We start from the raw sequence: 16,386 nt of genomic DNA, 5'->3' as shown, positions 1-16,386 counted from the left end.
ACCTGACTTAGATGTTTTGACATTTGATCTCCCATGGGAGCAGTGACACCGACAGCATGAAATATATAGTTACATGTTAGCATCTGTCCCTGACAGTAAAGCCAGCAAGGCTGTTTTCTCACAAAGGGTACTTCATAGCTACCCACTCCCAGCCAAAACACAGTGCTTTAGAGCAGCTACAACTACAAGACTAGGCATGTGTTATGCCATGAGGCAGGGCTCTTTTTCTCACTGTGCAAAGCCGCTGTTCCATCTCTCGACAACACAGACAGGAGACCAGTGAGTTTAACTGGCTGTGTTTATGGCTTGATTTTGGATGTTATAGAGACTCAATCAGGTTACCACAACCCTGCACAAACACAGTGATAGAGCAATGAAGTGAGAACCTGCTGATGGTGCGGGGGGGGGGGCACCCAGTGCTGGCATGGTGCAGCGGTCAGGGGGGCTTCTGGTCAGCAAAGCACTACTGCCTGGTCGCAGTCCAACTGACCACTAGACCCAAAAATTACAAACCTCCCCAGCCTGTAGCACAAAACCCCACAGCACACAGAGCATTCCCATGGTCTCGCCTTTAAGCCGGGGGACTCAGTCACAATCATGTAGTTACTGGCCTGTGGGAAATAATCAAACATGGCCCAGCCAATTTCCTTTTCCAATAATGTCTACATTAGACATTTTGTATTAATACGCTTTACTGCTTAGAGAACACCAACAAAATTAACAGATGGGGTTTGAATAGGGAATCAAACTAAAAGTGGAGGCCTTAACCATCCTCACATTTAGAATCAAAATGCACCAGCACACAGGCATCAGGGACTGTTATCCTACTCCACTGATCTGTCTGTGGCCAGTCTTCACTGAGCTGTCAGTTCTGTCAGTATTGTTCTCTTCCCTTGACAGTCTGATAGCTTTGGCCTTGGAGACGATAGAACAAACACACAGCACCCAATGTTGATCTGTCGATCATCTGGCATTCATTTGACGTTTGTTTGCTTGCTGAGTGGTCTGTTTTGGGGACAGTCACTGATAGCGCCTGACATTTGCTAGCGTTTCTACATGTAGAATCAGTTTCCCCGTCGGTAGAGACATTTGTCTAGAGAGCACGAGTGGGGAGCTGAAAGGACAGCTAACAACAAAAAATACATATTTCCTTTCCCCGGTGACATAGATTTCCTTGCAGCTTGCTAAATGAGCCAGTCACACATCATTTGCAATGTAGGCTACGCTATAGGATGGTAGCTAGCTAAGTGCACAGACAATGCACACAACACAATACTTCTTCCAAGCTAGCTAGCTGGCCACTGTAGCTAGTATTGAAATTATAATTAAATCACAATTAATTAGTTTTAATGAAGCAGCTGCCTGTGTTGGCTGCCGAGAGTTGTCTTTGGCTAGCTAGCTAGCCAGCCAGCCAGCCATGTTGTGCTACCTAGCGAATTACATGCTAACCTTTTAGCTAATGTGGCTATGGGCTGGCGGGTGATTCTCATGAAACCAGTTAACCATGGCAGCAGCAAATGAGTTAGAAAACCATGATGCATCTGCAACAATCAACTATCATTCTGAAGTCTAAGATGCCTAGTTTATGGCACAGTGTGTTATTTTAAACACATTTGCCTGAATTTTGTACACTTTCACCCCATATTCTCATTACCGAAATGCATCCCGATTAAATTCGGGTCATTTGATACTATTTCACTTCAGAAAAACCTAACTTATGTGAATAAAACATAATATGTTGCTGTAGTTTGTCCATAAATCATATAAAATTTATACTATACTGAACAAAAATATAAACTCAACATGCAACAATTTCAAAGATTTTACTGAGTTACAGTTCATAGAAGGAAATCATTCAATTGGTATAAATTCATTAGGCCCTAAATCTATGGATTTCACATGACTGGGCAGGGGCGCAGCCATGGGTGGACCTGGGAGGGCATAGGCCTATCCACTGGGGAGACAGGCCCAGCCAATCGGAATTCGTTTTTCCCCACAAAAGGGCTTTATTATAGACAGAAATACTCCCCCCCCCTCCTCCTCATCCTCCTCAGACGATCCCGCAGGTGAAGAAGCCGGATGTGGATGTCCTGGGCTGGCGTAGTTACACGTGCACTGCGGTTGTGAGGCCGGTTGGATGTACTGCCAAATTCTCTAAAACAACGTTGGAGACGGCTTATGGCAAAGAAATAAACATTACATTTTCTGGCAACAGCTCTGTTGGACATTCCTGCAGTCAGCATGCCAATTGCACGCTCCCTCAACTTAAGACATCTGTGGCGTTGTGTGACAGATGTCTCAAGTTGAGGGAGTTTAGAATGGCCTTTTTATTGTCCCCAGCACATGGTGCACCTGTGTAATGATCATGCCGTTTCATCAGCTTCTTGATATGCCGCACCTGTCAGGTGGATGGATTATCTTGGAGAAATGCTCACTAACAGGGATGTAATTTTGTGCAAAAGAATTGGAGAGAAATGTTTATGCGTATGACCCCAAACTGTTCAAAATGTAGCATGCGTCAGTCAGAAAATCGATTTAACGTTATGAATCGTTGGTTCACAATTCTTTGGCCTCATATTACATTTGTTCTACCTTCCGAAAATACCGCTTATCTTTTGTGACAACTGATGCTTCCTCTCCTTCAAGTCAACCTGCGCACTGTGCCCAGCATCGCGGATTGACCAATGCAAGATAGGCAGCCTATTCCTAATCTTGCACATCTGTGCGGCACCTTCAGCATTCAAATGCTAAAATGGCTTGGGTGATACTAGGCTTTATTAGTGGAGTGACAACCCATGTAATTTGCTAGGTTAGTGTTATCTATGCGCTGTTGAAAATTATGTTTTACCGGAATAACTCACCTGGCACCATCAGCAACAGTTCTGGTAATTTTGCTTTAAACAATAAGTTTATATGGTCATTTTTAGAAATACAGGGTAAAGTTGATAATTTCATAATGAGGACAGCAATCACTTTTGTGAGCACTGCATGGCTGAAGCGAGTGGAAAAGAGAAGATCACTCCGTAAAAACTTCCAAACGGTCAAAACCATTAGACTTTGAGATGGGGGTGAAAGTTCTGCTATATATTCATTGGCTATGTCATAGCTAATTTGTAAACGATAAATATTGATACATTACAGGATTAAACACTTAATCTGCAAAAATTACAAGTGGGTGATAGTGATTTCAGAACAGAAATAAATACAAATAAATAAAAATAAAACGGCTACATTGCCCCCCATAATCTGATAGTGGGGTGGTAGATACCTAGTCTCCCTTAATGCTCAGCTCAGGTGCCTACAAAGTACATACATGCATTTCCAAATTAAGCTTAAAGGGATACTTCAGGCTTTTGGCTGGATTTTCTAATTCCCCAGAGTTAGATGGTCCTCTGTAGCTCAACTGGTAGAGCACAGCGCTTGTAACGCCAAGGTAGTGGGTTCGATCCCCGGGACCACCCATACACAAAAACAAATGTATGCACGCATGACTGTAAGTCGCTTTGGATAAAAGCGTCTGCTAAATGGCATATTATTATTATTATTATTATTATTATTATTATTATTATTATGAACTCATGGATACCATTTTTATGTCTCTGTGTGCAGTTTTAATGAAGTTGCTAACTAGCATTAGCGCAACTAACATTAGCCTAACTGCTAGCATGATATAATAGAATTCAAGTCATTGCGCTAATGCTAGCTAGCATTCACTCACGAAAATACCTCTAATTTCTTTCATACTCGATGCAGAGACATAAAAATGGTATCCATGAGATCATCAGACTCTGGGGAAGTACACTGCTCAAAAAAATAAAGGGAACACTAAAAGAACACATCCTAGATCTGAATGAATGAAATAATCTTATTAAATACTTTTTTCTTTACATAGTTGAATGTGCTGACAACAAAATCACACAAAAATTATCAATGGAAATCAAATGTATCAACCCATGGAGGTCTGGATTTGGAGTCACCCTCAAAATTAAAGTGGAAAACCACACTACAGGCTGATCCAACTTTGATGTAATGTCCTTAAAACAAGTCAAAATGAGTCTCAGTAGTGTGTGTGGCCTCCACGTGCCTGTATGACCTCCCTACAACGCCTGGGCATGCTCCTGATGAGGTGGCGGATGGTCTCCTGAGGAATCTCCTCCCAGACCTGGACTAAAGCATCCGCCAACTCCTGGACAGTCTGTGGTGCAACGTGGCGTTGGTGGATGGAGCGAGACATGATGTCCCAGATGTGCTCAATTGGATTCAGGTCTGGGGAACGGGCGGGCCAGTCCATAGCATCAATGCCTTCCTCTTGCAGGAACTGCTGACACACTCCAGCCACATGAGGTCTAGCATTGTCTTGCATTAGGAGGAACCCAGGGCCAACCGCACCAGCATATGGTCTCACAAGGGGTCTGAGGATCTCATCTCGGTACCTAATGGCAGTCAGGCTACCTCTGGCGAGCACATGGAGGGCTGTGCGGCCCCCCAAAGAAATGCCACCCCACACCATGACTGACCCACCGCCAAACCGGTCATGCTGGAGGATGTTGCAGGCAGCAGAACGTTCTCCACGGCGTCTCCAGACTCTGTCACGTCTGTCACATGTGCTCAGTGTGAACCTGCTTCCATCTGTGAAGAGCACAGGGCGCCAGTGGCGAATTTGCCAATCTTGGTGTTCTCTGGCAAATGCCAAACGTCCTGCACGGTGTTGGGCTGTAAGCACAACCCCCACCTGTGGACGTCAGGCCCTCATACCACCCTCATGGAGTCCGTTTCTGACCGTTTGAGCAGACACATGCACATTTGTGGCCTGCTGGAGGTCATTTTGCAGGGCTCTGGCAGTGCTCCACCTGCTCCTCCTTGCACAAAGGCGGAGGTAGCAGTCCTGCTGCTGGGTTGTTGCCCTCCTACGGCCTCCTCCACGTCTCCTGATGTACTGGCCTGTCTCCTGGTAGCGCCTCCATGCTCTGGACACTACTCTGACAGACACAGCAAACCTTCTTGCCACAGCTCGCATTGATGTGCCATCCTGGATGAGCTGCACTACCTGAGCCACTTGTGTGGGTTGTACACTCCGTCTCATGCTACCACTAGAGTGAAAGCACCGCCAGCATTCAAAAGTGACCAAAACATCAACCAAGAAGCATAGGAACTGAGAAGTGGTCTGTGGTCACCACCTGCAAAACCAGTCCTTTATTGGGGGTGTCTTGCTAATTGCCTATAATTTCCACCTGTTGTCTATTCCATTTGCACAACAGCATGTGAAATGTATTGTCAATCAGTGTTGCTTCTTAAGTGGACAGTTTGATTTCACAGAAGTGTGATTGACTTGGAGTTACATTGTGTTGTTTAAGTGTTCCCTTTATTTTTTTGAGCAGTGTAGATAGAGGGCTTAATTGCCGAAATCCCAAAGTATCCCAATAGGAACGCAACGCTACTGCCACCTGCTCTGGAGTATTTTAACAAGGCTGACGGCTTCAAGGTTGGTGCCATGTGAACACAAACTGCCATTGACTGCCAAAACTCTGTTCAGAGATGCTAAGTACTCTCGGCAGGCAAACATTTGACAATCCTAACGGTGTGTCTGAGCCCATAATCCTTAAGAGTCTATTGACGAACATGTGCATCAATCGAAGTAACATAACAATAAAACAAATCCCCATCAAAATCTCAGTTTAAGCTAGAGTTATCCGTTTTTTTGCATGGGCTGCGTCTCAAGCCACCGCATCCGCTTATGTCGCCCTTCCGCATCTGTGTTCGTCAGACCATGAGACATCCCGAAAATCGGTCTTCTCACAAAAGCTTCTGCAGCATACGAATGGTTTGGCCTAGACACTATTATGACCACTCTATGGAAAGGGGAGACTCTCACAAGCACTATGTTGTTCTCCGTTTTGCTATATATGACCCCCACAAGTGTCACGTAAGGTAACCCACGCAAACGAATGTAAGTATGGAGGTAGTTTTGTGCCAACAAAAATAAGGGGTTAAATATGTGTTTTAAAAAACAATATTTCCTGATCTTTCTTATATCTCCTAGATATGGGACAGACACTTCAAAACCTTATGATTTATGTATTCCTTATGTTAGCTTAGTACCCCCCTCCCCCCAAGACTTTGAGGTTATTAAGCAGGTACTTTGATTTAAAATATATATATATTTGTTAATTTAACCTTTATTTAACCAGGTAAGCCAGTTGAGAACAAGTTCTCATTTACAACTGCAACCTGGCCAAGATAAAGATTTACCTGGTCATACTCCAGTGCTCCTGGGTAGAGGGGCCAGCCCAGGAAGAGCTCAGCGATGACACAGCCCAGAGACCACATGTCGATGGCCTCACAAAACGGCAGGCCCAGGATGATCTCTGGAGCCCTGTATACAGGGAAGACAAATAGTACAGAGGTTAGTGGGGAGCAGTTTCAACAACCATTCTGAGACTAGAACACACACACACCAGGCATTCAATTTGTTTTACTCAGAGGGCAGGAAAATCAAGATATTTTCTAACATGATTTATTGTGGGACCTCACGTATGAAGACCATGAGGTCACACAAACAGAATGCAGTATGTGAATTGAACTGCTATTAGTTCTTCAAATATTGGGACTGAGAACACACCGGTTACATCAAGCTGAAGAGTGACACTTGTGGACTTTGACGGCCATTAAGCAATTTTGCAGGCATTACTGCGAGGTTCCACTTCCATTTAAAAAGAATGGCCAGTCAGTTACCAGTTTAAAACCAAGGCTATGCAGAGCGGCAGCCTTGACAACAGAAAGGAAACAGCCGTTGTCTAGCGATGGTCGGACGCAACCCCCTAATGAAACCATTATAGAGTGACACTGTCATCACTCGGTTTAACACGTTTCACCTCCCAGCCAAATGACCACCTGCTGACAGGAAACCTCTGTCTGCGGATAAATGCTGAAAACAAATTCAGCAAGGGAAGGTATGACAAAAGAATGACTAGAGAAGTGCAAAATGAGCACATACCCAGCACCCAGCCTGAGTGAAAGAATCAGATGTGTACTCCATATCCAGCCCTGGACCACACTGGCAACAGCTGAGGGGCTCATGTACACCCACAGGGGGACTGCTGCTCAACATTAGCCTCCTCAGGCACCATTGTGTGAAGAGATAAACAGACATACTTCCCCCGATAGCTGAGGTTTTGCAGCAATGTCTGTCTAACAGGAACATAAGTACAGTTCATGTTTTTCTACCATGGGCTAAAAGGGGAAGCAACAATTAACAACTTCCTGTTAGAGTAGGAAGTTAGTTACATAAAGCAAAGAAAGGACAGAGGAAACTGAGAAACTCAATTTCAACTTCACTTCAGTGCGTTTGCCTTAAATTAAGTCAGTGATATCCAGAGCAGAGACAGACTTCTCCATTCTTTTAATGTTTTGTAAAAGGGAAAATCACTCCTGTACATAGTGTGATTACTGCCAAGTTCAGACAAGTCTATAATGTCATATTACAAACTGTTCTGTTAGAGATATAGCCTAGCCTATTACGCCAACGCCTAAATCATACCAGCATGAACTAATATTGCCTAGACAACATGTGAGTAATCTGACTAGTCCAGGCTTGAGCAGGAAGTTCCAGGAAGGGTCGCCCCAGTCAGTCTCCAGAGAACACGCTTCTTAGGCTACTGTCACAGATGAGCCAGGTGTTTCACAGGATGTATAAACCTGAAGCATCTAGTTGGCATTTCCACTCACCACCAAATATTGTGATGAGAGGAAGCCTAGTGGCTGGCAGTAGGAGAAGATGGAGCGAGATGGATTTCGGCCAACGTTCTGCCAATATTCTCATCGATGAAACATTTGATCTCAATACAGTTCCGTTCCCAAAACTACAATCTGTTACGAATAGAGTGGACTAAATGCCGTTGTTTAGGAGTGCAAGGGCGAATTGAGTTATTGCACACGTGCATTTCAGAGTAGGCATTCCCTAATGGAAATATATGCTAGAACGTGTCAATAGGATCTCGCTAGCTTGTGCTTGGTTCTGCCCACCTCCTTGCTTGTTCTGGCCACTGATTAATTCGCTCCCATTGGAAACGACAGGCTGTGGTCTATCTTGGGTTAGTTATAAAAATATTTGCTACTGTGACAGTCGAGTACCTGACCACCTGGTCAACCAGGCCTGGGTGTCAGCCTCCCTGTGGGCCAGGGGAACTCTGCACAATGCAGCTGTTCTAGGGAAAACAAGTGTCTTCCACAGGCCCAGGAGCAGGGAATATTTTACATTTTAGTCATTTAGCAGACGCTCTTATCCAGAGCGACTTACAGGAGCAATTACGGTTAAGTGCCTTGCTCAAGGGCACATCGACAAATGTTTCACCTAGTCGGCTCGGGATTAGAACCAGCGACCTTTCGGTTACTGCCACAACGCTCTTAACCACTAAGCTACCTGCCCTAACTAACTCTCACTAACTGTAAGTCGCTCTGGATAAGAGCGTCTGCTAAATGACGTAAATGTCATGGATTATGACCCGGGTTAGCCCATTGACTAAGCAGCAAGAACAAGGACAGAAGCACATCTCATCTCATGCAGCAGAACAGGAGACTAATTTAACTTCCCTCAACTCACAGAAAGTCAGAAATTCCCCCGTACAAATGCACCAGTACCCAGAAACAGACTAGTTTACTGCTTCCGATAAAAAACACAAAAACATTGTTGGGTATTTTGAAAAATGGCATGATCATATCTCCTCTAAGCTAGTGCATTCTTTATGGGTTGGGGCTGGAGTGTGTGTGAGTGGCTGACCCTGTGTGTGCTTATACATATAGGACTATGTATGTGTGTGTGTGTACATATAGGACTGTGTGTGTGTACATATAGGTGTGTGTGTGTGTGTGTGTACACATACAGTGGGGAGAACAAGTATTTGATACACTGCAAATTTTGCAGGGTTTCCTACTTACAAAGCATGTAGAGGTCTGTAATTTATCATAGGTACACTTCAACTGTGAGAGACGGAATCTAAAACAATAATCCAGAAAATCACATTGTATGATTTTTAAGTAATTAATTAGCATTTTATTGCATGACATAAGTATTTGATCACCTACCAACCAGTAAGAATTCCGGCTCTCACAGACCTGTTAGTTTTTCTTTAAGAAGCCCTCCTGTTCTCCACTCATTACCTGTATTAACTGCACCTGTTTGAACTCGTTACCTGTATAAAAGACACCTGTCCACACACTCAATCAAACAGACTCCAACCTCTCCACAATGGCCAAGACCAGAGAGCTGTGTAAGGACATCAGGGATAAAATTGTAGACCTGCACAAGACTGGGATGGGCTACAGTACAATAGGCAAGCAGCTTGGTGAGAAGGCAACAACTAATAGTGCAATTATTAGAAAATGGAAGAAGTTCAAGATGACGGTCAATCCCCATCGGTCTGGGGCTCCATGCAAGATCTCACCTCGTGGGGCATCAATGATCATGAGGAAGGTAAGGGATCAGCCCAGAACTACATGGCAGGACCTGGTCAATGACCTGAAGAGAGCTGGGACCACAGTCTCAAAGAAAACCATTAGTAACACACTACGCCGTCATGGATTAAAATCCTGCAGCGCACGCAAGGTCCCCCTGCTCAAGCCAGCGCATGTCCAGGCCCGTCTGAAGTTTGCCAATGACCATCTGGATAATCCAGAGGAGGAATGGGAGAAGGTCATGTGGTCTGATGAGACAAAAATAGAGCTTTTTGGTCTAAACTCCACTCGCCGTGTTTGGAGGAAGAAGAAGGATGAGTACAACCCCAAGAACACCATCCCAACCGTGAAGCATGGAGGTGGAAACATCATTCTTTGGGGATGCTTTTCTGCAAAGGGGACAGGACGACTACACCGTATTGAGGGGAGGATGGATGGGGCCATGTATCGCGAGATCTTGGCCAACAACCTCCTTCCCTCAGTAAGAGCATTGTGGCTGGGTCGTCCAGCATGACAACGACCCGAAACACACAGCCAGGGCAACTAAGGAGTGGCTCCGTAAGAAGCATCTCAAGGTCCTGGAGTGGCCTAGCCAGTCTCCAGACCTGAACCCAATAGAAAATCTTTGGAGGGAGCTGAAAGTCTGTATTGCCCAGCGACAGCCCCGAAACCTGAAGGATCTGGAGAAGGTCTGTATGGAGGAGTGGGCCAAAATCCCTGCTGCAGTGTGTGCAAACCTGGTCAAGACCTACAGGAAACATATGATCTCTGTAATTGCAAACAAAGGTTTATGTACCAAATATTAAGTTCTGCTTTTCTGATGTATCAAATACTTATGTCATGCAATAAAATGCAAATTAATTACTTAAAAATCATACAATGTGATTTTCTGGATTTTTGTTTTAGATTCCGTCTCTCACAGTTGAAGTGTACCTATGATAAAAATTACAGACCTCGACATGCTTTGTAAGTAGGAAAACCTGCAAAATCGGCAGTGTATCAAATACTTGTTCTCCCCACTGTATAGGTGTGTGTGTGTGTGTGTGTGTGTGTGTGTGTGTGTGTGTGGCGCTCACGCCCGCGGGGACAGCCTAACACTCATAACTCAACTCTGGCAGTGTGATAAAGGCTGCAGCCGTGGCCTGCCTTTCCAGAAGCTGCCTGTACAACCACACCATATTTGATGGAGCACAGCACTTTGTGAAGCCTCGTGGGGGTCAACCATTTCCAGAATTAAAATACACTGGACCATTCACATGAGAGCTGCATTAACTGGGTAAAAACAGACCAAACTGACATAGCTAGCATAACATGATGCCAACAGAGCGTTTGGAATAGCAGCCAATCGGAATTTAGATTAGAATACACAGGGAGGGAAGATAATAGCTTCTAGCTAGCCTTTCAAAAGCCACAGAAAAAGGGGGCATCATTTACCTTCACTCAACGGCCATTAAATATCCTCCATGCCCGATTGGGTCATTAAATAAACAATGAGTAGTGCCTGTGCACCAGCAGATAACAGAATGAAGACACTAGTGATGGGGGGAAATATTCAATAGTTACATTTCACGATATTACATTTGAATGATATATCGTCTTGCTACTGTAGTGTAAGCTAGTGCTAATCGGCTGTACTTGCGCCAGAACGTCTGTATTTTTCATCCAATAGCTTGTTCTCCATCTTAAATAGTGAGCAAACATGTTTTCAGCACTTTTATTTCCCTGACTGAACAAAACATGTTGTTTTTTCACGCTCGCTCTCATCTCTCTGCAGCAGACACACTGTGAGCAATATGTTCACAATCGCAATACATATAGAATCATGAGAATCACAAAACATATCGTAACGACACTAAAGTATCGTATCACAAGGTCCCTGGCAATTCCCAGCCCTAATTATAATGAACAGCTCATCTGGGGCCTGGGGGTCGGGATGTGACCACCCATTCAAATGAAGGGCAGAACCACAAACAACCTAAGAGCAATGCGGTTCTATTAGAAAGTCAGGTCTAAATCAACAGAACAGAAGGAAATGGGTTTCTATTTCTAATCACGCAACGTGGAAATGCCTTGATTTATTTTTTCCTGTGACTTATATTGGTCTGCAGATTGTGAAGGTAAATACACAGCCTTGGTCGCGAAGCTGGAGGGGATGAGAAAGGAACTCTGTCATTGCACGTGACACTAGCTCCCCGTCACATCCTAACATAAATCGGTCTTAAGCATGAAACACACAGAGAATCTCACTGCCGATAGGTACTTTTCTCAGTGGGAGGCCGTTCCTTCTCTTGCTAGAACAAAAATGGTACCTGCTGTGTGCCGACCCGGAAACGACAAACTTAACGTTTCTACTTGTAGAATTGTAATACTCGTCAGTGGCCAACAACTTGACTTTGAGCCAATAAGAGAGCACGAACCCTCACGTGGGGGAGCCAAAATAAAGGAAAAAAAGATGAGCCAGTCACACTTCATATGCAATGTAGGCTATGGGATGGTAGCTAGCTAAGTGCACAGAATGCATACAACACTAAATAGTTCATCCAAGCTAGCTAACCACTGTAGCTAGTATTTACATATTTAAAATCACAATGAACTCTAGTTTCCCTGAAACAGGCGTGTTAGCTGCTGAGTTAATGCAGTGTCCTTAGCGATTCTATATTGTGGTAGATAGCGAACATGCTAACGTTAGCTAGCTAGCCAAACATTTGGCTATGGGCTGGCACTGGCAGTGTGGGATTATGGTGAATGAATGAAATAGTTTATTCGTCATCTTGCTAGGTAGTTATCTAGCTATGGCCATCTGGCTAGTATCAACAAGGGCTTTCTACAAAATAGCAACATTAGCGCAGATAGCTTGGAATCTAGACCATAAGCAAAACTAACGGATATGCATTACCAAACAACACTACTGCCACCTGGTTTGGAGTATGGTTTGGAGTATTATTAACTGCCAACACTGTTCAGAGGTGCTAAGTACTGTCGGCAGGCAAACGTTTGACAATCCTACCGGTGTGTCAGAGCTTTTATATGGCTGCGGCCTAAGACTCAAGTCACGTGACATCACCTCATCGAGAGGGCGTGAGCGGTGAAGAATGGAAGACACATTCCAGCCTGAGGATCAGACCAGCGCTCCATTGACCCCATCTGCAGTCTGTCAACGCAGGACATTCAGACCGACTTCATTAGGGCCTCAGCCCAACCATGATCACAAGACCTGACTTAATGTGCCAATTAAGAAACAGGTCCTAATCAAGCAGCCACAGGCCACTGTGTTCCTGACCATTAATACTTTAATGATGTGTACTGCCAAAGGCATGTTTCGCTGATCAAACAGCAGCCCTGGCTGATCTGACCACACAGCCTTCTCTCTGCTGTGGGATTGAATAGCCATAGAAGCTTCAATCTTGAACTAAAAGTGAGTTAGGCAATGCAGTAAAACAATGTGGTAGAGTAAATATATCAGGCAAGTCAGTGAGTGGGCCACTGGTCTGATCTGATTGACCCTGAATGACTGAGCATGCAAAACCACTTCACACCTGTAACACAAACTAAACCCCAGGTCAAACATCAAACAGGAGGGTAGAGTACTAACAATCTACAGGGCTTTAGAGGATACTTCGGGATTTTGGCAATGATGCCCTTTATCTACCCCAGAGTCAGATGAACTAGTGGATATCATTTTTATGTCGCTGTGTCCAGTATGAAGGAAGTTAGAGGTAGTTTCGCAAGCCAATGCTAACTAGCATTAGCACAATGACTGGAAGTCTTATGGGTATCTGTTAGCATGCTAAAATCCCAAAGTGTCCCTTTAATACGGGCAATAGCATCACCATGTTTCCAGCGTTACAGGAAGCCACACAGCAACAACATCGACAAAGAATCTGTAGCAGACATAAAAGGCTACCAGCACAAAAAAAGATCTGCTTGGTTTTCAAAACATAGCCGGGGTCATCAGAGGACAGCAGCTTTTCTAGCGGCATATGTACGGAAAAGGAATGAACCCAAGGGATATGAATGTAGGCACTATGCACGGTTTAATCACAGAAACATGTGCACTCCTGAGCATGAGAATGAATAAAACAGACACTGATATGGACAGGTTAAGCAATAACAAAAAACAGAGCAAGAGTCATGACAGCCAACATGCTTACTGGTCCAAAATCACATTAACAGCTAAATGCAAAGTAGAGCAAATGCATAGCGAGCTCCACACCAAGATGAGATACCCTAGTAGTGTAACTAATACGTGGCTACATGGATAATTTCTACTACATCCTTTACTGTAAATCTTCTGATTGGTCTTTAAGGCTTGATCATCAACGCCATGCCAAATCAACTGCTCGCATTCCCTCCAGGCATTTCATTACACCAAGACTCAAGTCATTTACCAGGCCTTGGCTAGGCAGACTGGCCTCTGGTCAAAGGAGGCTGAGCCCATGATTAGGTCATCGGAGGAGGCTTGTTATCCCACAGTTCTGAGATCTGTTGACATAGGATCAGATGAAATACGTATGCAGGCCGTGGATAAGATACTACCCAACACCTAGGTGATGAAAAGTGCAGTTTGCATTGAAATCAAATGACCCGTTTAGTAGGCACCTGGGAAAGTGACAAAAATTATAGCCTGAACTTTTCCAAATTTACTGGGGCTCAAGTAAAACAAAATGGCCAACAAACTGCAAACATGAAGTACAAGTACAGAATGTACAGATTTTAAGGACGCAGCGTTCAAAAACAACATTGTGAGCCATTCCTGGATCTATGAAATGGGGTCCAACCTAAAACATAACAGCACATGTTAAGCCCAATCAAGTCTGCTATATGAGAGAGCATGAGCTGCAGACATTCAAAAGAGCTTTATGAACCAGAGGGAGGAGAAGAGAAAGACAGTGCTGTTGAATAATGGTGAGGGAGTTATTCCTTTTACTGTGGCAAAGGCAAATAGCTCTGGTTAATGTCAGGCCTATCATTTTGTCTAGCGGCTTGCATTGCACCCACACTGATCCTGCATGCAAGCATTTCACAAGGCATCTATGTACCCAAAGAAGAATGCCCTGAATGTGTTTTTCTAGGAAGCTTATGGCTTTAAATTGACTACAAACGGTACAGAACCCATATCCCTAGTACCCTATAGGATACTAGGCAATAAGACACCAGTGACTCCTGGTTAACAATTCAGAATTGAAGACTGGATTGAATGGTTTTCAACATTTTACCATCTGGCTCCCCGCAAGAAAAACATTGTTCACTACTTTCCTAGCCAATATAATTTAGCCTAGCGTTCCAGTTGAAGAATAGCATTAGGCCTAGTTAAGAAAAACTGCGGAGCACCAATAGGCCTATATCACAGCTATCAGCACTAGTCCAATAAGCGTGACATAAGAAATACATTGACCTGGTTGTTTACACAGAGATCTGTCTTATCAATGAAAAAGGCACATGGTACAATACCATTCTCCAAGTCTAAACTAGATATGCACAAACGGCTAGACGACAGGACAGAAGTATTCCTTCACTTGGGAGGAATCCTCCAGAGGCAACAGCAAGGTTTTCTGAACAGGCCTGCAGGCACAAGAAGCTGGTTATGTGGAAAGCACACACGATCCATTCAGGCATAAGAGACCTGGGCTTCATCACTCCGCACTCGCAAATGTGAGTGGCCCATTATGCAATCGCCTGTAAATATCATTTTTCTTGGCATTTCAGCTTTGTTCTAATGGTCTGTAATTAGCTGTCAGTGGTGCTAGCCTAACTGTCACAAAGTTCCAAAGTAATTGAAATAAAAGGAATAAATTGTATTTCACAATATGGTGTGAGGTGGATTCTATTTCAGATACAGCATTATCAAGATATGATCTAGGTCCGATCAGTTTAACCTTTTCACTAACATGACAAAGATATTCTTGTCGTTTTCAAAACAACAAAAAAGAGAGACTGAGCAGTGATGCACTTGTGGTAGTCCTCCAGGAGGCCTTAGCAGTGGAGCTGCAGATTAAAAGTGGTTCACCATCAGGAATGAGGGCATAAGTACATGATGCACAGCATTCGCTTAATGGCAGGGCTGTGACGGTAATTTAATTATGGCTGATGGTTTTGGTTCAACGTAGAAAATCGTAAAAATAAAGAAAAACCCTTGAATGAGTAGGTGTGTCCAAAGTTTTTACTGGTACTGTATATATATTTTTTAACCCATATTTTCTCCTCTCCTCCACTCCGGACTGCATGTGCTGCTGCTGTAGGGAGGGAGGGGGGGAGTGGGGGGACAAAATACTAATTTGCTACAACACCTTGCTTGTTTCAACAAGGAGCAACAGAGTTTCATCACGTTGTAAAGAGTCCATGTAACCGCGGAAACTGACTTACCGCACTAATGCCCAGCCGTCCCCAGTCAGCGGTTCATTCCACACACACAAAAAATAGTAATTATTATAATTTAAATAAGAACGGTTATGACGGTTATTTTATTTTCATGCCGGTCCTTCATCCATAATCGTCACTTTACACGATTATACGGTAATTGTGCCAGCCCTACTTAATGGGCATGTCTTATTCATTACCATGACGTAACACTCCAAAAGTACACAGCTCATATCCTGCTCACTAACCTCAGTGGGCCAGGGCATGGTGCACTGCTAACAACAACAGGTGTAAAATAACAATAACGTTTTTCAGCGGCAGAGACTGGGAGACTAGTCAGGATCGAGGGAAAGATGAACGGAGCAAAGTACTGAGAGATCCTTGATGAAACCTGCTCCAGAGCACTCAGGACCTCAGACTGGGGCGAAGGTTCACCTTCCAACAGGACAACAACCCTAAGCACACCGCCAAGACAACGCAGGAGTTGCTTCGGGACAAGTCTCTGAATGTCCTTGAGTGGCCCAGCCAGAGCCCGGACTTGAACCCGATCGAACATCTCTGGAGAGACCTGAAAATAGC

General features: G+C 44.2%; 1 protein-coding gene across 1 annotated transcript in view; it reads right to left on the bottom strand.

Moving 5' to 3' along the window:
• The window catches only part of hipk3a (homeodomain interacting protein kinase 3a), a 56,919-nt gene that overhangs the window by 28,887 nt on the left and 11,646 nt on the right, over positions 1–16,386 (bottom strand). The window contains exon 2 of the mRNA XM_084168156.1: positions 6,250–6,373. Coding sequence (XP_084024282.1) covers positions 6,250–6,373 — 124 coding nt within the window. The remainder of the gene's footprint in view (positions 1–6,249; positions 6,374–16,386) is intronic.

The sequence above is a fragment of the Coregonus lavaretus genome (genome assembly GCF_964263955.1).
Source record: "Coregonus lavaretus genome assembly, chromosome: 9".
Lineage (NCBI taxonomy): Eukaryota > Metazoa > Chordata > Actinopteri > Salmoniformes > Salmonidae > Coregonus > Coregonus lavaretus.
This window is presented reverse-complemented; position numbering and strand designations above follow the sequence as displayed.